Raw genomic sequence first — 18,505 nt, forward strand, 5'->3', positions numbered from 1 at the left:
AGACGCAATGTCCCTGAGCGGTTCTATAAACTTCCTGTTAAGGACAGATGAGGAAATGGGCAAGACAGTCATGTTCAGTGAGAGCCTGGCAGGTAAAGGAGGGGCCAGAAGCAGACAAAGGTCAGCTGGGCCCAGCCCTGGCCCCTGAAGGGACGGCAGGCTGGGAGAGGGGTGTCACTCACCAGCCGCAGTGAGGGAGCTCAGGTCCATGAGCAGCTGGGCAAGGCCATCAGCACCTGGGGACCGTCTGCCAGACCTGGCTCTGCACTCGGGCTTCTGCCTGGAACCACAGGTGCCTGACACTGGCCTGAGGTAGGGAGGGTGGCAGGAGAGGCACCTGTGGCCAAATGCAGGCACCTCAGCACGGGGGCGGGGGGATGCGGTGCCCAAAAGAGACTACAGGGGCCACGAGCTTAAGCAAGTGTCATCCTGGGACATCTTGTCCACGTAAGTCAGACCTTATCCCCACCCTCAGCTCACAGTCTGGTTGGGGCTTGACAGACAGATGTCAGTGCTGTGGAGAGGGGGCCTAGCCAGCCTGGGACATCCAGCAAAGATGTGTTTTGAATCTGCCAAGAAGATTCATCCACAACAGAAGGACCCTCAGGTCCAAGTCCAGGGCCCAAGAGCTATGGGCTAGGTGTTCACCCAGGGGCTGGAAGGTGGCAGGGCGATGGCCCAAGGCTCCAGGAGGAAACTGCAGCGGCCAGAGCCTGTCTTGGTGGGGCAGCCCTGGGGATGGCTGTGCCTGGCATCCTCCAGGGCCGGGATAGGGGACTGCCCAGGGGAGGGGTCTGAGGACCTCTAGGGAGACAGACTCAAGGTATCCTGGGCACTTGGATCAGGAAGCACGTGAAGGCACCCTGCCCAAGGCCAGGTAAGAACCTAGGGAACGCCTTTCTAGTCTAAGCCACTCATGCTGCAGCCCAGATGCCATCTCTCCTCAAATAGGAGATGAGTTGGCAGGGAAGGCACCCTATTCCCTCCCTCCCCGCTCCCCCCCAACCAGATGTGAAGGGAGGTGAGAGGCTGTTGCAGGACCCAGCCTGCCTGGGTTCTGTAGCACCTGGAGGGGGTGGGGAGAGAAAGTGCAGCTGAGTGAGAAGAGCCAAGGTCCCACTGCCCCCTCTCTGCAGGGTGACCTTGGACAAGCTGCTTGCTATCTCTGGGGCCAGGAGACTCACAGGGGAAGGGCCAGGTTTGGCGGTCCTGATCCCGGAGCCCAGAGCTACCCCTAGAGAGGACAGCCTGTGGAGCCTTGTCCTCCCGATTCTGCCCCCGGCCCCTGGGAACAGCGTCCTCCCAGCTCAGAGGCCCTGGAGGTGGAGGGGCTGCACCTGCTTTCAGATTGCTCTGTAGGTGTGAGTTGGCCTTCGTCCTGAGCAGGGGGCTGATCCCGCGATCACCCAGGTGATGGGCGGCTTCTCAGGCTACAGGTGCTCCGAGGTATACCCTGCAGGGCACAACACCGGAAGGGTGTTAAGACATTGAACAGGGCCCCAGGCCACTCTGGGCCAAGACCTGAGCTCTGTTTGGCCATGGAGACTCTGACCTGCGGCAACCCCTACTGGGCCTCAGTCTTCCCTGCTATCTTATGAGGATGTCAATATTGCCTTGGAAAGCAAACAAGGGCAACCTTAGCTCCCAGCAGGCCCAAGACCAAAGGAAGCAGGGTTCTGGGTTGTTCTAGGTGAGGCTGGGGCAGATGAGGGCTTTGCCCCGAGGGAATCACAGCCATCTGGCTCCTAGTCTAGACCCTCATAGGCCATCCCATAAAACCCAACCCTAATATGAACCCTTACGGAAAGCGTTAAAGTGCGGGGGCAGGAGGGTGGGGGATGACCCTTCAGGAGAAGGTTCTTAGGCCTAGGGGAAGGTTTGAGCTGGGCCACAGGGCAGTCAGAAGGGTAGGTGACAGGCATCCTCACAAGATCAGCCAGGGAACCCAGGAGGGACAAAGGTGAGGTGGTGGGCATGTTCCAGAAGAGAGCGGGCATCCCCCCACTCACCGCTGCGGCTGAGTGAGGCCAGGCCCGTGCACCAGGGGCAGCAGGTACCCTTGTGCTGGCACGCCTTGGCTACCACGGCGCTCGGGAAGTCTGAGTTGGCGAGCAGAATCTGCCTCCAGCCTCCACCTGGCTCTGCACCCACACTGACCTCTGGCTGCAGGGAGCCGGTGCGGTGAGGACTCAGCTGGCGCGCTAGCCAGCACTGGAGGCCGGGGCCCCTCCGCAGCCTGGAAGGGGCCTGAGAGGCGGGCAGGGCCCCTAGGCTTAGCCCCCCACGCAACACCATGGAGCCGAGAAGACTTACTAGAAACAGACTGGATTTTAGGAAGCAGGCATGGAGGACAGCCAGCACCTGAACCGAGGAGAGGGAAGCCTCTAAGCGTGGACTCCATCGGGCATGACCACCCGGCAAGGGCTGGGCTCGACTCCACCGTTAAGGGCTGGGGCCGTGGGGGAACCGTCCACCTCGCTGCCTCAGTTGGCCCCCTTTGCTGAGGAAAGGAGGGATAATTGCCTCTCACATGGATCCTAGGACAAAACAAAGCATCAGTCCCACATGGGTACATTCTAGGGAGGGAGAGGCCAGGGGCAGCACTGTGTGTGCTTGGGGCAGTGTAGGAGATATGGAGAAAACTGCCTTCTTTGAGGGCCTAGGAGAAAGGAAGATAAGCAGAGAGGAACTCCCAGACATGCTGCCTCAGGCCCTTTTCCAGCCACCCTCTAAGCAGGCTCAGCCGTAACTTGGGTGGCACTATTCTTACTGCCAGTATGATTTCCAGGCTGAGCCAGGGGGTAAGGGAGGGGCAGTGCATAGGTGACGTGCATGAGACAGAAGTGGAGAGGAGCATGGGAGCCTTGGAGGCCAGGCCTGGGGCTTCCGACATGGTACCTGCCTTGGGCACAGGCAGGCCGTGCTGGAACAACCTGCCAGCTGTGGCCTCCAACTCAAAGGTGTCCAAGTGCCAGGCCAGGACTGGAGCCAGCCTCCCCTCAGGGGCAAGAGACAGAGTGGGATGGGACATAGGCCACCCAGCCATTATTGGGGTTTGGGGCCTGCTGGCCAGCTGGAAAGACAGAGGGGCTCTGCTTGAGGGAAGGACTGGGCCTGGACCACTCAGACCTACCTCTGTGACAGGGGCAGTCCCATCCTCCGGTCAGACTCGTAAGCTGACCAGAGGGGACCTGTAGTCCCCCCAAAGTCCCCACCCCTCCCGCCCAAGTGGGCACCATAAAAAGGGGTGCAGAGACACCAGGCACTCCTCCAAGCTGGCTGTGGCTTGCTGTGGTGGTCTCCAGGGCCCTGAGTGAGTCGAGTTGGGGGTCCCAGCAGCCAAGGTGGGAGGAGAGCTGGGTCCCCCTGATGGATACTGGATGGGAACACAGCAGAAGCTGTGAGAGCTGGTTCCTCAGGACTGAGCACCTCTGCCCAGATGTCCTCAGAGACACTCCCGCTGCCCAGTTCAGCCCAGAGAGCCAGGGCCTGGTGCCAAGTAGGCTCTCTGCTTGAGAGGAACGTCCTGGGGGTCATTACACCTCTCTGCCCAGAGGCTCAGGTGTCCAGGCTCTGGGTGGGCCAGCAGTCAAAAAGAAGGAGGCCGTGGGTCTGGGGCCCTGGTGTGGGTCCCCCAGCAGTCAGAGGCCTTGGTGGCCACAGAGCCAATGGGTAAGGGAGAAGGGGCACTGGGCTCTGCCCCACTGAAGTCGGTGGCACCAGGCCCCCGAAGGGTCCCTGGGAGGAAGACCAGCACAAGAGGAAGTACTGCAGAAACCTCAGGCACCTCCTCTGCAGGGTGGGCCCAGCTGGAGGTTTAGGGCCCATATCAGGGAGGTGGGCCTTGGGGCCACAAGAGAAAGGGGCTACCTGCTGGTGCCGCATGGAAAGCAAGCCTGGTGTACAGAACGTGGCATCAGCTGAGCAGGGCGAGGTCTCCCTGAGACAGGCTTGCACCTGGACACAAGCCTCCTCCAGCAAGAAAATACAAAGAAAGTATCAATATAAGGGACTAAAAATGCGTGCATGCGCAGTTGGGGCAAATTCTGGACAACGAGATACAAAGAGACCAAAAGCCCAACTGCCACGGCTGAAGAGCCAGGAGCAAAAGCAGGGGGTGGGGAGCAAAAGCAGGGTACTCAGCATGCCCCCTGCACACACCACCACCTAAGGGGTGGGCAAAACACCTAAGCCACCCCTCCGGCCCGACCCCTGGACATACCCCTACCCACACCCCACATAAGGAACTGGCTCGCCCCACCTCAGCTAGCGAGCAAGCAATGGAACCTGTTACTTGTCACTTGTTCTCGCTCCCCCCTGCTGCAGCAGGGGCCCGAATAAAGCCTTGCCTGAATTTCTTTTCTGGCCTCTGATCAAGTTTTACTGATTGAGGCCAAGGACCCGGTTGGCAACATTCCCACCAGACCTGAGGAACACTGGGAGAGCCCGGGATGCCAGGGGCTGGGGCCAGAGGTGCCCACGACCAGGAGAGGGGTCTGAGCTACCTCCAGATGGAGCAGCACCAGGTCCGGAGAGGCTCCAAGCTGGACAACTGGCAAGGGCTGTGGTACCAGAAGCTGGGGGCCTGGGATGCACACCGGGCTGGAAGGCAGTGTTGGGGAAGCACCAGGCAGATCTGGTGGGGACCTAGTTTAGTGGCTGGGACTCGTGCCACCTGCTAGGCTTGGCTTCACCAGGGTGGTGGTGCACAGGGCTGGGGACGATGCCCCTGGAAGCTGGCATCCGTGTGTCCTCAGGACCAACAGGTGGCAAGCTGAGGGGTGGCAGGGAAGGCTGGTCAGGGCTACCCTGGCTCTCCCACACTGAGGAGGCGCCAAGCTTTGCGGAAAGGCAGGCAGGGCCCAGGCCTCCCCGAGCAGGGTCTCTTGCCCACTCACAGTGGATGGGAGCCCAGGCCTCACTGAGGACACTTCAGAAGGAAGGGCCGAGGCCTCAGCAGGCAAGAGGTTGGCGGAAGCCCCTAGCTTCTCTGCCGTGAGGCCCCAAGCCAAAGCCCCAGTCCCTCTGACAGCGGGGCTTGGGGAAGGGAGGTTGGTAGGATCTGAGGACAAACAGCCGCCACGGTTGGAATCGCAGGCTGTGAACTATGGGGAGGAGAGAAGACTGCCCCGGGCTCACCGCCCCCACCCGAGAAGGAGAGGGGCTTGTAGATGATTTTATCTGGTGGCTGGTGGAGAAAGGAGCAAGGGACCCCCCCTGCCAGGCCTAGTAATCATTGGAGAGGCCTCTTGAGGTCCGTCCTTCCAAGGAGCACAGGGGTTCAGCACATCATTCCCAGGAGCCCAGGTTCTCGCTGCCCTGAGAAGGCACAGGGGTCTGGGGGTGGGGTCCCTAGAGGACAGAGGCAGCGGTGCAGGAGGCAGAGTGACCAGTTCAGGCTGAGGCTGGGGAAGGGTGGAGGGGGTGTCAGATGGCGTGGACGGCTCCATCAACGGACGTACGAGCCTCTGGGTGGGCAGCAGCTAGGACGCCCAGAGTTGGAGGCAGCAGTGTACCCAAGGAACCCCCCCATCTACCTGCCAACCTCAGTCCAGCCAGGGGAGCGAGAGAAGGGGCTCTGCAGCACCTCCCCTGCCCTGGGGCCTGGAAGGGCTGCATTAGATTGGGCTGCGGCACCCCCCTGGGCCGGGGGCTTGGGGAGCTGCCCGAGAAGAGGTCCTGAGAGCACAGAGGACAACAGCCAGAGCAGAGCCCAGCGCTCACCGGCCCGAGCGCCCCTGCGGCCTTCCTCACACCCACGCCCTCCCCAGGCTTCCTCAGCTGGGGCCGGGCCTACGGGGCAGCAGGCAGGGCTGGAGGCACCACTCCCACCTCCAGAGGGGCCCTGGGGGGTCAGAAGAGGCACACGCAGTCAGGTGGGAGTTGGGCCCCACTCCATTTCCCCTGCAAGGGGCTGAGGGAGAGCAGCCCGGTCACTCCAACCCCCTCAGTGACGACAAGCCAGGGAGGAAGCCATGGAGGTTACCGAGGGGAGGGGGGGATCCTCGTACCCCTCAACCCCTGCATGGCCTCGCTCTCCTCCTCCCCACGACACCCGCTCGAGACAGCTTCGCCCTCACTCACCTCCTTGCAAGCTTAACTCCTGGCAGCAAAACTAGCTGGTTGGGCCCCTCAGCCTTTTGTACTGGGCTGGGGAGCCAGGTGGGGCGGCCAGGGGGCAGGGCCTCACTCACGCTGGAGGCTCACCTGAGCGCCCTCCTCCTTTTATTAACTTAGGGCAAGAGGTGCACGTGATGTCTAGCAAGCCCACCTGGGTGGGGAGGGGAGCCCAGCCAGGGCAGGTCTGGGCCAGGCCAACAGGGGGCGGAGCAGAGCCAGGTACAAAGGTTCCTGGCCTCCCCGCTGGCCCAGAACCCTCAGGACTGGCTCTAGGTGTTGACACAGGCCCTGACTTGATGTGACCATCAGCAAGTTCCTGTACCAGTTTCCCCATCTGTAACCTAGAGGGAGTAGGAGTCCGTGTTACTGGAACACCTGACTCAGCATCACCTTCAATTAAAACCCAGGTTCCTGGGCTCTGCCCAAGACCCTTCTCAATGGGGCCCGGGAAACCATTTCCCAGGTGATTGTTTGAAAAGCCCTGCCTGGGAGCCTTAGCCGGTTACAGGGAACGGTGGGGTCAGAAGAGCCACAGGTAACCGAAGCAGAGTGGGCCCCACTCCAGTTTCCTTGAGGGCTGGAGGGCACCCAGCGCACTCAGCTCCACACCCCATCCCCCCTTCCTTGCCCTCAGCTCTTAGCCATCAATATCCCCAGCAAAGAATGGAACAGGCATTGTGAAAGACTGTGAGGGGTGGTAGCACTGCCTCCCTGACAAGAGTCCTGGGGCAGAGTTCCGTTCCCGTCCCCACCACCTTAGGCTGGGCTCCTTAGGATGCTGTCATATCTCCTCCCTTAACAGACCCCTCAGGCCAGGGCCAGCTCTCTCCCCTTAGACTGGTCTCCCAGGACACAGTTATCCCAAGGGAGGCAGCCACCTCCCCCCACCAGCTCCAGCTCTGCACTGCTCTCACCCAGCCTCTGCACCATTACGGTCCTCTAGGGCCCCAGGCGGACTCGGATGCGGAGTCCTATCTCGAGGCCTCAGATCCTGCCAGGTAACTGTGCGCAAGATGCATGCCTGGCACGTGACAGGGACACAGTAGGTGTACAAGGAAGGCAGGAAAGGAGGGAAGAGGGCAGAGGAAAGAAGGAAGGAAGGAAGGAAAAGAAAATAAAAAGGAAAGAAGGAAAGAATCAGAGCCAAATCCAGCAAGGCCCTGGTAGCCAGGTGGGTGAGGCTGGCAGGCTGCAGAAGCCCAGGGCCTGGGGGTTCAGAGTGACCCCACCTACGTTGCAATCCTGTCTCTCCCTGCCTACGCTAGTAGCCCGGAGTGATTCAAACTCTCCAACACTTCAGCTTTCTGTAAACATGAACCACACCCCAGCTCTTCAGGTTGCAAGACAGACTGAGTTGACGTGCTAGGAGCAGGCTGGATTTGAGCTTTGTTTCCGGGCCCCGCCTCCTCCCATCTCGTTCCTGCACTCCAGCCACACTTATTTCCCAAATACTACACCTCTGGGACCCTGCACGTGCTGTTCACCTGACTCAGGAAGCACTTGTCACTCATTTACCCACGTCTTCCTACTTGGCTCCAAGGCCCACTTCAGGCAGCACCTCTTCTGGGACCCAGGGACACCTCCTCACACCCCGGTTAGGCCAGGTCCCTCCTGAGCTTCCAGGGCACCTCCCCCACGTTCTGCATTGCAGTCACATGTGCTGGAGCTACCTATCTCCTGACCTGTCCCCTTCCCAGGCCAGGGGACTCCTCGGGCCTGTGTGCATAGAGTACTGGGGGCAATGGGTCTACACAAATAGTGTAGCTGAGCTCAGTGAAGACCCACAAATATTAGGGTAGATGCTGGTAGGTGTGACCAGCCCTCACGGACTGGCTCTGCCCAGATGGAGTGGGAAACCACGGCCAGGAAGCAACCTCAGCAGCCCTGAGAACAAACCTATGTGGGAATACATGCCAGCAGAGGCAGGGTGTCTGGAGGGAACCGAAGCCCAGCTAAGGTGTAGGAGGGGCCGTCCCTCAGTGGAGAGATGCAGACAGCTGTTTTACCTAGCCCTTGGCAGGCACATCCTTGGTCCTGGCAGAGGGGCACACAATAGGGTCTGGTGACCAGCATTTCTCACTGGGCAGTGGGCTACAGACCAGCAACCACCAGGACCCACATGGGTCTCAGGAGGGAGAGGCTTTGCCTGAGCAGGGAAACGGCTGCCCCGTGGGCATGTGGTGAGGGCCCATATGGCTGCAGCTAGTGGGCACAGCGTGCTTCTCGGCCTAGCATCTTCTGGACTGGGAGCAGGGAGAGCTGCAGCCTCTGAGTGAGGGGCTAGCGATGACATATGAAATCTATGACCTCCCCCCAAGACACAGTCAGGCCCCAGGTCCAAACACAACCCAAATTCTTTTATGTTTAATGGCCTGCCTCCAGGGCCCACAGCCTTATTACAGACCTTAACTAGGCCAAGGGCCCGGCTTGCCAGCCTCTGGCTCAGTTCAGCACTCTGCAAGAAGGTAACCCACAGCAGGCCTGGCTGACGGGGCCCTGGCTTGGGGAGGGCCAAGGTCCTTAGTCGACATCTTCGGAGACCTCCCAGGACTGAGCTGTCACTCAGCCTGTCCCTTTTTTAGTCCCTGAGTCCCTGCAGCTGCTTGGCTTCCGGCAAACACACAACTTTCCTGGGAAAATGCACCAGGTTGGGGCGGCGCCTCAGGGAAGTCACTGGTGTCAATTCAGCACAGGCCAGGGCCTCCCAGGGGTGAAAGCAGCAGGCCCAGGACAAGGATGCCAGCCCCAGGCTGTATCCCTACTCCCCTCAGGGAGCTCCAGACTCAGGGGTTAAGGCCCAACCCCAAATGCTGGGGCTGTATGTAGCCCTAGGCTTTTCTGGGAAATGATTCTAGAAAGTGTGTGAGCCATATACACTGGACAACGTACCACTCTAAGATGACCAAGTCCTATGACGCATCAAGACTTTCTAGAGAAAGGTTCTGCGGGCCTCAGCCTCCTATTCCAGGCCCTGGCTGAGACCTAGGCTCCTGTCCTGGGCAGGAAGCAGAGAGCAAACCGTGATGGGTGTGTGTCAGGCATCACCGCACAACAACCCTGTGAGGTAGGCTGTGTTGTCCTATTTTACAAATGGGAAACTGAGGGCGCAAGAGAGGAAGTGGCCCGCCCGTTTACACAGCAAGGAACAGGAGCCAGGATTCAAGCCCAGGTCTGTCGGGCTCCAAAGCCCACACGTTTTCTCTAAGGAAGAAATATAGGAAGTAGTCCTTTCTGATAAAGGCCCTCAAGTTAAAAGTTCAGGGGCTCTCACCCCAGCCTGGGGTGGGGGGTGGGGGCAGGGTAAGAGCTGGAGAAACCCCAAGGCCATGTCCACTCCTGGCCCTCAGCAGCTGGACCGGCAGAAGCAGGGCATAGAGAGTGATCCCCAGATCTCCAAACAGCAGAGGCGACCAAGGCTACAGCTGATGGCTCTGGCTGCCCAACAGCTGCGGGCGGGGCGCGGTCCGGTCGGGTCCTGAGGCCTTGTGGCCCCAAGTGGGCAGAGCCAGGCCATTGAGCCAGGCGGATTCAAGCAGGCTGCGGAAGCGCGCCCTCATCGCGGGGCCGGGCGAGCTGGCACCAGCAGCAGGGGTGGGTGAGGCACCTCGGGACCCTCCTCCAGCAGTCGCCTCTGCTTTCTCCAGGCCAGGGGCTGGTGGCTTCCTCCCCGGCTTTTTGGCTTTGGGGGCAGACAACTTCCAAGCCAGGTCTAGGCTCTCTGGCTCCTCTCTGGCCACGGTGGGCTCTGAGGAGGGCACAGATCCAGCCTCAGTGTCAAAGTCACCTGGAAAATGAACATACCGTCAGGCTGCAGACCCCCAACACCCTCAAGTCCCATCTCCAGACCTCCAAAGCCATCTAGACCAGTGGCTCTACTGTCCCAGGTCAGGGCGGCCCTGGCAGGGTCACAGACATCATGACCCTTCCCAGCACGTGCACACTGGCCAGACTGTCATGCCCGTCAAGCTGAAAGGGTGTGCTTCTCCCCAGGTGATACCAGCACTCTATCTAATGAGGGGACCCCCCCAGGAACCCTTTGGGTGCAAGGACAAGAGGAAAGGGGCTCAACAGGCCAGAAACCATTGGTCTGATCCAAAGGCTCACTGAACAGGTGGGAAAACTGAGGCACAGAGAGAGAGGACCCTGCCACGTATAAGGGTGCCATCATTCTTCTGCCACATCACCCCCAGAACCGGAACAAGAGCCAGGCAGGGACTGCCCTGAGAGCAGTGCCCGGAGGGAGGGAGTGGAGGAAGGGGCGGAGGGAATGGGAGGGGGCTCCTGACCAAGAGCACACCTACTTGGAAGGGAGGCTGTCAGGGGAGCACTGTCTAAGGACACCACTGAGGAGTGGCCCCATAAGGATACGGGAGGGAATGGGGACGGGGGCACCAAAATGCAGCCAGTGGTAGGAAGCTGGGCCCCAGACTCTCATAGACTTGGTCAGAGCAGGCGGGGTCTGTGACGTGCCTGGAACCCACTGTCCAGCGGACCTGTCCCTCTCTGGGCCCCAGAGAGCCCAAATGTATAGAGACAAGACTGGCTGGGGAGCTTGTGAGTGAGGCATGACACCCACTTTCACTCTTTCTCACCCAGGAATAGAATTCTTGTACTTGCATTTTCTTTGCACCCCATTAGGGCAAATGCCCCAACTTTGTAAGTGCTCAGTAATGCTCATCACCCACACCCCAAACTCCACATCAGCACCTTGCTGCCTCAGGCCCCCTCTCCACCCCGATATGGAGTCTGGACCAGGTAAATGCCCAGGGCAAGGCTGCCAGGATGGGGAGGGGACAAGAAAGAGTTTCTGTGGAGACACAATCAGAGGCCTGGCGGACGTAAGGCAGGGGGAGACAAGAGAGAGTTTCTGTGGAGACACAATCAGAGGCCTGGCGGACGTAAGGCAGGGGGACTACAGAGCGGGCCTCTGGCCTCAGTGCCAGATGTCCTGAAGTAGGACAGGCAACGACAGACACCACTTGACACCATCACCAAAGCCGCGGCTGAAGAAGTGTGATCCTGATGGTACACGCCGTGAGGCACTACAGCCACTCCCGAGAGCAAGGTCCAGCTACTTGAACTGATGCAGAAGATGCTCTCGGACACAAAAACAGCACATTGGAGAACACCGTGCACAGATTATTTGGTAGGGAAAAGCAAACCACAAAATGACGCTCCGATTTACAGGCAATTTCTGTGTGTGTAAATATCTGGGAGAACTGGGGAATTACACATTTAAAAGTGTTCAGGGAGGGAGGGTGGGACCCCTCCCAGGTTTGGGGTATGAGGTGCTGGATGAGTGCAGTGCTGCTGAGACAGGAAAGACTGGGGTGGGAAGTGAGCTCAGGGCAAAGGTCAGGAGTGTGGTTTGGGAGGAGTTAAGGGTTGAAGAGACCCCAGGTGCAGAAGCCCAGCATGCAGTCAGGTATTTGGGGCTTGAGCTCAGAAGAGGGGAGGCGGGGCGGGACAGACACAGGGGGAAATGACCTCAGACAGGCAAAACAGAGGATGAGGGGGGAACCTGGGAGGGTGCTGCGCCGGGGAAGGCCAAGTTTTCCTGGGGACAGAGCAGTTGGCACGTTCAGAGACTTACAAAGGAGGCTGTGCAGGCGCTCATTGATGCTGGGGGTGAAGAGGGATGGGGGGTGTCCACAGAGCCTACCCTGGAAGGCCAGCCCCCTCCCCAGGCACGAGCTCTTTCCAGAAGCCCGGGAATCCCTCAGCCCCTGGCTGTGGCCACTCACACAGCCCACACACCTGTCACTCGCTCACACAGCTCCGGTGGCTACTGGGGCTGCCCCATGCTCACCCAGCTGGCGGCGTACACAGTCTCGCCACTGCAGGCCCAGCAGGTCAGGGTAGATGTCGGGCAGCTGGCGCAGCGCCAGCAGCTTCAGCATGCGCGACGTGCAGCCGTGCAGGGCGCGCTCCCGCAGGGCCCGCTCCTCCGACAGCGTGGTGGGCCTCAGCTCCACGCGATGCTCCTGCAGCACGTGGTCCACGGAAGCGGGTGGCAGCCGCGGGAAGAGCCGCTCCTTCACCAGGTGGATGGGCACGAAGATGGCCCCGGCCCGCACCACGTGGGGGAAGGGGCACTGCTGCGTGCACACGAAGCTCTGCAGCTGGGACAGCAGCTTGCCCAACAGCCCCTGCACACCCTGGCAGTCCTGCCACGCCGCCCGGCCCCAAGGCCCAGAGGTCTCAAGCCACTCGCGCAGCTTTTCCGGCGGGGAGTGGGCCACTGAGCCTGAGATGGCGTCACACAGGGACGCATGCAGTCCTGCAAAGTGTTGCTCTGGGGAGTCTGCTGTGGCGGGAGTAGAAGCTGGAGCGGGGCCTGCAACTGGAGCCGGAGCCGGAGCCGGAGCCGGAGCCGGAGCTGGAGCCGGTGCAGGCGATGGAGCCGGAGCAGGGGCCGAGGCGGGGGAGGTCATGGCTACAGCTGGAGGGCTGGGCAGCGCCAGGTTGAAGCAGGCCACGGGCAAGGGCTGGGTGAGAATCTGTAGTCCAGCGGGCACAGGTGTGGGGGTGGGTGCAGGCTGGGCAGGGGCTGAGGTGGGCACAGCTGGGACCACGGCTGGAACCACAGTTGCAGGCAAGGGTGCTGGCCGGAGGATCTTGAATTTTCGGAACATGAAGGCCACAGAGCTGTGGAAGTTGGTCCTTGGGGTCGCCTCTGCGGTCACTGGCACCCCAGGCAGGTCTGGTGCCTCTGTGACTACCTTTTTCAGGACTTGTCGATCTGAGACCGTGTCCCCCACACCTGGCATGTCGGAGACTGTGTTTCCCACGCCTGGCACATCCACAGCTGCGGTGGGCTGGGCATGCCCTGCGGGACGAGGGACCTTGGTAGGGGGGGCCTCTGCCGCGGCCTTCTTCACACTCAAGTCCAGGGCCACCTCCTCCTTAAGTGAGGCGTGCACACTCGAGGGGGCTTCCCGGCCAGGCAGAGATCCCCTGCAGTCTTTGTCGCGGCTCTCATCGGGGGCTGGGGCCGGGTCTGGCTCATCTGTGGCCTCAGGTGCCTGCACGTCCAGGTAGTCACGGTACGGGGCCAGGCTGAAGACGTTGTCGATAATCGGCATGGGTGGGGAGCTGGGTGGCAGTGTGCCATCGTTCTGCGGAAGAGACTGGCGCTCCTGGGCACAGGGCGGGAGTGCCGGTGGGGTGCGTGGAACTGGACTATCTCCAATGACGATGGGTGCCCCAGGGTGCTCATCGCGCTGGGGCTGGCGCTGCTCTCTCCTGCAGCTGGGCAGCCACATCTTCTCCTCGGCTTCCTGCACTGGCTTCTCTGCAGGTCTTGCAGGCTCTAAGCATGGCTGGCTGGCAGGCAGAGGCTGGCACGCCCGCTGGAAGGCACCGGGCTGTGGCACAGCCTGCACACCGTTCTGGGAAGGTGGCGTCCCTCCGAGCCCTGGGGATGCTCCATAGAGAGAGAGGTCATCCCGGGCGTAAGGAAAGCCCAGCGTCTGGGGGGCAAAGTCCACTGGGCAGCGTGGGGCAAGAGGTGGCTCCAGCTTGAGGCCTGGCGAGGGTGCTGGGAGGGGGGCAGAGGGGTAGGAATAAGTATCCAACCCCACTGGGGGCATATAGGGTGTCTGAGCTGCCTGCTGCCGCAGGTAGGGGCTGCTTAGCCCACCAGCTGCGTACCCGGCCCCCTTGTGGGCTCCCAGAGGCTGCGGTGGAAGCATTGAGCCGTAGCTGCCCTGCTTCTCTGGGTGGCGACAGGCTGGAGGGCAAGGGAAGGCCTGTGCGGGATGGGGCAGCGGATAGTGGGTGGGCACTGCATCCTGGCAGGCTGGTCCCAGAGGTTGGGCCAGCTGGGTCCAAGGACTGGGGGGTCCCTCGGACAATGCCTGCTTGGGGTCCCCAGAGTAAGGACCTGCATACTTGGAGGCCAGGAAGCCCGTACTGTGGATGGTCCGATACTTCTCCAAGAATGCCTGGCACGGGGAGAAGCTCACCGAGGAGTCTTTGCCAGATGTCCCAGCTGGCACCCCACGCAAGAAGGTGCCATCCAGGGACTGGCCCTTGCCAGGAGCTGGGGGCAGAGAACAAGATGGGTCGGCGGGGGGTAACAGGGATCCAGTCACCAGCGTCCAATCAACATCCAGAGGCCTCTTTGCTGCCCCTTCCCCCAGGCAGGTTGAGAGCCCATAACACAGAGGGTTGCGGTAGACAGGTTTGGGTGCCGCCAGTGGTGGGCCTGGGTAGGAGTGAGCCTGGGGACCGAAGGGCAGGAGCTCAACGGGGCCAGAGTCCTGTACTTTCTCGGAGCTTTCTGTGGGTGGGCGGTAGAGCAGGCAGCTGGTCAGAAGGTTGTCTGCCCGAAGTGGGGGTCCTGCCATGTTGGTGGGGTACAAGGGTGGGTATGGGGTCCAGGATGCCAACCGCTCAGACCCTGCCTTCGGAGGACCCCCCATGGGGCAGGAGAAGTAGGCACCCTTGTAGCTGCAGGGGTCCTGGTTACCAGCAGAGGGGGGCAGGCTGTGCCCAGGCCCAGAGTCTGCCTCTAGGCGGGGCAGCTTGCCATACATCACAGGCCCCAGGGTCCCCAGTGGCCGCTTCTCCGCCATCACTGTGAAGGCTTCAAGCCCTCCAGGGCCCCAGCTACTCAACTGCTGACCTGGGAGAGAGAGGGAGAGGCAGGGGCTGTCAGAAAAACAGGTTACAGGCAAGCAACAGAAGGCTGTTGCTCCTACTGGCTCATTGCCATGCCCAAGAACTTGGCACTTAGTAGATGCTCAATAAAGACTGTATGGATGAATGAATGAAGGCATGAGCCAGCTTTATTTTGTAAGCTGCAGAATCCTTTGTTTAATGAATTCTTGTACAGCAGCCCTAACGTACCCCCGCTCCCACTCCAGGAGCCCCTTCTGTTCAGCTTTCCTCCACATGACTCCCAAGACCCCTTCCACAATTTCAGACTTTGTAGAACACAGTCTGAGGATCGCTTCACTTGGCTGCTCCTCCTGCCCACACCTCCACCCATTTACAGATGAGGAGACCCATTCATCCCAAAGTCACTGATGAAAGAGATGGGAGGAGAGGCAGGCTTCCTACCTCTCACTACAAGCTCTTATTCCAAGATGCCATAGTGATCTCTAGATGCCTACAGCAGCCAAGATGTGGAATCAGGCGCTGTCTACAAATTCAGATTTCCTGTGATACTCTAGATCTCACTTTCTGACCTGCCAGTCTCATGGAAAATAGCAGAGCCAGGCCTGGAACCCAGGTCCCTAGGCCCAGGAGGACAGATACTGGGCTTGGTTTTAGAGGGCAGTGCCCCAGCGCAACCCTTTGTATAAGCCCCACCCCGCACCCTAGACCCACCCCAGACCCACCCCAGACCCACCCCCAGGAGGAGAGCAAAGGCTGTCCAGCAGATGGTGCTGTGGCGCCAACAGGAAGCTCCCAAAAGCGTAGGGGAGGAGAACCTGTGCCCATCCCAGCCCCTAAACTGCAGCTATTCCAAGAACACGGGGGCAGCACAGGACCATGGAGCAGGTGGGGAGGCGAGAGGATGTGAATGTGCAGGGAAGGAGCTTCCAGGGGTCACAAAGTGCTAGTTGGCAACGACTCCCATTGTATTGATGGAAAAACTGAGTACCAGAGAAAGACTAAGGTCCTCAAGCAAGGCCAAGCAAGGATTGGGACCTAGGCTCAGAGAGGTCAACTGTGGCTTTCCTCAAGGCAGCAGGCACCCAATGGCCCAGGAGGGGGTCATCTGAGGCCAGTCTACTAGGACCACACTGACCTGCTTCTACCTCCCCCAGTGCCCTGTTCCCTGAAACCCTCAGGTGGCTTAGAAAGGATGAATCAGCTCAATCTTGCTATCATTAGGCCATGGGACAGGTGTCACAAGTTTCTATCACCAAGCCAAAACCAGCCCCCCTCTCTCAGTCTTCTCCCTTCCGGCTGGTGGCCAACGACACCCACACGCTCAGAGTTAGACCAGCACATTTTGGGGACAGAAAAAGCCAAGGGTAATATGGGGGCCAATGCCTACTCTCATCCCAGCCTAAGTGCACCAAGGAAGCCAGACAAGACTCAGAAAGAAAGCTGTCTCATCTCCGGGCCAGAATCCAACACCTCAGGCCAGCCTGGAGAAGTGGATGCTCCGAGAAGACAGGAAGGAGCACCAGAGCAACAATACCGATAGCCGTGCCCTATGACAGGGCCCTGCACCCCAGGCGGAAAGCCCCCACCCTGCTGCACAGCAACTTTGCAAGAAGGGGTTGTATGGTTTGGGGAGTGCTGAGCCTCCCTGCCCTTGGGGAGCCCTGGGTTAATAAGTGCTGGCTCTAGTCTCACCTCCCCCACACACTCCTTGGGGCCTTCTCCATACCCACCCCCGGCCCCAAGAGCCCTTCTCTCCTAGGCTCTGCCCATTGCGTGCCCTTGACCCTGGAGACTTCCTGAGACACCCCCCCGGGACTTAGCCCAATAAAGGTGAGGCCACTTGGGACCCACAAGAGTCTTTGGGGGAAAGATGGGGGCTCCAGGGAGGCAGCAGAGGACTATGAAGGGTATGGGGGTAACATTACCTCCGGCTCTTAGGAGATGGGGAGAGCCCAGTGTTTTACACACTCCCTCAAGCGAGGCCCCTCTCCACTCTAAACGGTAGCCAAAATGTAGGTGCCTCCTTCCCTCACACACACGCAGCAAGAGGCAAGCAATTGTTCGGAGAAGGGCGGGACCCCAGGGGGCAGGGTCACATCACCCTTTGGGCCACCGAGCTGCTTGCTGGCTGAGGTTGCGGCTGGGCTGGGAGGACCAACCTCAAGCAGCGCCCAGGAGAAGAGCCCACCACCGCTGTGCCATCCCTGCCCTAAGCAGCAGGGGGAGCAAACAGCTCCGTGGCTCAATTCCCTCTTCCAACGCCTAAGGGGTCTCCGGATGGACGCTGGGCAAGACCAGGAAGAAGAGAGCGATCCTGCCCAGCTGTGGCCAGCGCTTGGACTCTCTTAGAGGGCTGAATCGGCTCCCCTTCCCGTGTTCTCACACCTCCCCCAGCTGAGGCTCTGGGCCCTGCCCACGCTACAACCGCATCTAGGGGCAGCCCAGGCTCTCGTGGTGGGGGAAGGGTCGCGGGATCCGCTCCACCCCCTTTCCCCTACCTGCCTGGCCCATAACTCCGGTGCCTGGGGCCCTCAGCCGACCTAGCTTTGGGGCTGCCGCCACACCCGACCCCGGCGGCTTCCGGGTGTCCCCATGCCCTGCCCTGAGGCGCTGGGGCGCACGTGCACCCCAGCAGGCCGATACACAGGCCGCCGCCACCCATGCAAACCCGTGCCTGCAAGTACGTGCCTGGCCCATATCTGCACCCACGCCCCTCCAGAACTGCGTTCTCCCCTCGTTCGGGCCCCCGCGCACCCAGCCCCACGGACCGACACCCAAAGACTGGCGGGAGGGCGGGGGCAGGGGGCGGCCCGGCAGCAGAGTCCGGACAGCCACCGCCTCGGGGCGATCCCGCCAGCCTGGGCTGCGGCCAGAGGGTGAGTCAAGCCGTAGCGAGGAAACCGCAGGGCCGTCCCGTCCCAGTAGGGCGCGTCCAGGGCCCCGCGGCGCCTCAGTGCCAGACGCCCCCCAGGCCAGCCCCCCGCCACCCCCTCATCTCCGCCCGGGCAGTCCACGTGAGCCGGGCCCAGCGGGAGGCCCGAGGGCTCGGCCTGAGCTCCTCTTCGCCAGCCCCACGCCGGATCGGGCGCAGGGGCCCCGCCGGGGCTCCAGAGAGCTACCAGGCCCCGAGGGCCTCGAAGTCCGGGGAAAGTTGGGGCAGCGGCGAGACCCTGGCCCCGCAGCCCGCCAGCCGGGGGTCCGCGGCAGCCAGGAGCCACGCCACCTCAGCCCAGGCCCAGCGCGCTCCATCCCCGGGCCGGCCGGCAGGGGCGCCCTGGGGCAGCGCCACCCGCCCCTTCCCCACGCGCCGCCCGCAAACTCGGCCCAAGTTTCCGCGCCCGCAGAGTGGGCGAGCTCCTACCTGCAGGGCACCGGGGTTCCCGCTGCTGCTGCCCGGGGCCGCGGCCGCATCCTCCAGCGCCGCCGAGGCCGCGGGTCCTTGTCCGGCCGGGCCCTGCACGGGAAGTCGCGGTGAGCACCGAGCCCGGAGCCACCCTCCTCGCTGCCTTTCGCGCCGCCGCCGGGCGCCGTCTGCGGTCCCAGGCGGGGCGGGCTGGGGGCGGAGCGGGGGCGGGGCGGCCCGCGCGGTTGGGGCAGAGCCCGGCCGCGCCTCTGGGAGCTTGCGCTCCCCTGAGCCCCGGGGTGCGAAGGGCCTGCCTCTGCCAGCCCTCTGGGGACCGGGCCGCGGGCGCTGTGCACAGTCTGTACCCACCGCACTCTGAGAACCATCGCCTGGCGCGCCCATCCCACGCCTTCATTC

The 18,505-nt window shown here is 61.5% G+C and overlaps 1 protein-coding gene across 2 annotated transcripts; it reads right to left on the reverse strand.

The window, feature by feature from the left end:
- Window positions 1-8,478: 8,478 nt before the first annotated feature.
- On the reverse strand, window positions 8,479-18,245 carry C2H15orf39 (chromosome 2 C15orf39 homolog). 2 transcript variants are annotated; one of them, XM_059915439.1, is made up of 3 exons: window positions 18,107-18,245; window positions 11,930-14,749; window positions 8,479-9,904 (listed from the first exon to the last, which is right to left on the reverse strand). In XM_059915439.1, exons 2-3 carry the CDS (start codon window positions 14,697-14,699, stop codon window positions 9,537-9,539), a joined length of 3,138 nt encoding a protein of 1,045 aa, XP_059771422.1. In that variant the 5' UTR covers window positions 14,700-14,749; window positions 18,107-18,245; the 3' UTR covers window positions 8,479-9,536. The 2 variants fall into 2 exon arrangements, with proteins under 2 accessions (XP_059771422.1, XP_059771423.1); XM_059915440.1 differs by having other exon boundaries at window positions 9,822-9,904; window positions 11,878-14,749.
- Between the last annotated feature and the right edge of the window lie 260 nt (window positions 18,246-18,505).

The sequence above is a fragment of the Balaenoptera ricei genome, chromosome 2, assembly GCF_028023285.1.
Source record: "Balaenoptera ricei isolate mBalRic1 chromosome 2, mBalRic1.hap2, whole genome shotgun sequence".
NCBI lineage: Eukaryota > Metazoa > Chordata > Mammalia > Artiodactyla > Balaenopteridae > Balaenoptera > Balaenoptera ricei.

Coding starts and splice junctions, on each gene's coding strand:
- C2H15orf39 (XM_059915439.1), bottom strand. CDS start 14,699: ATGGCGGAGAAGCGGCCACTGGGGACCCTGGGGCCTGTGATGTATGGC. Junction 9,905..11,929: donor CTGTGTACGCCGCCAGCTGG/GTGAGCATGGGG, acceptor TTCATTTTCCAG/GTGACTTTGACACTGAGGCT.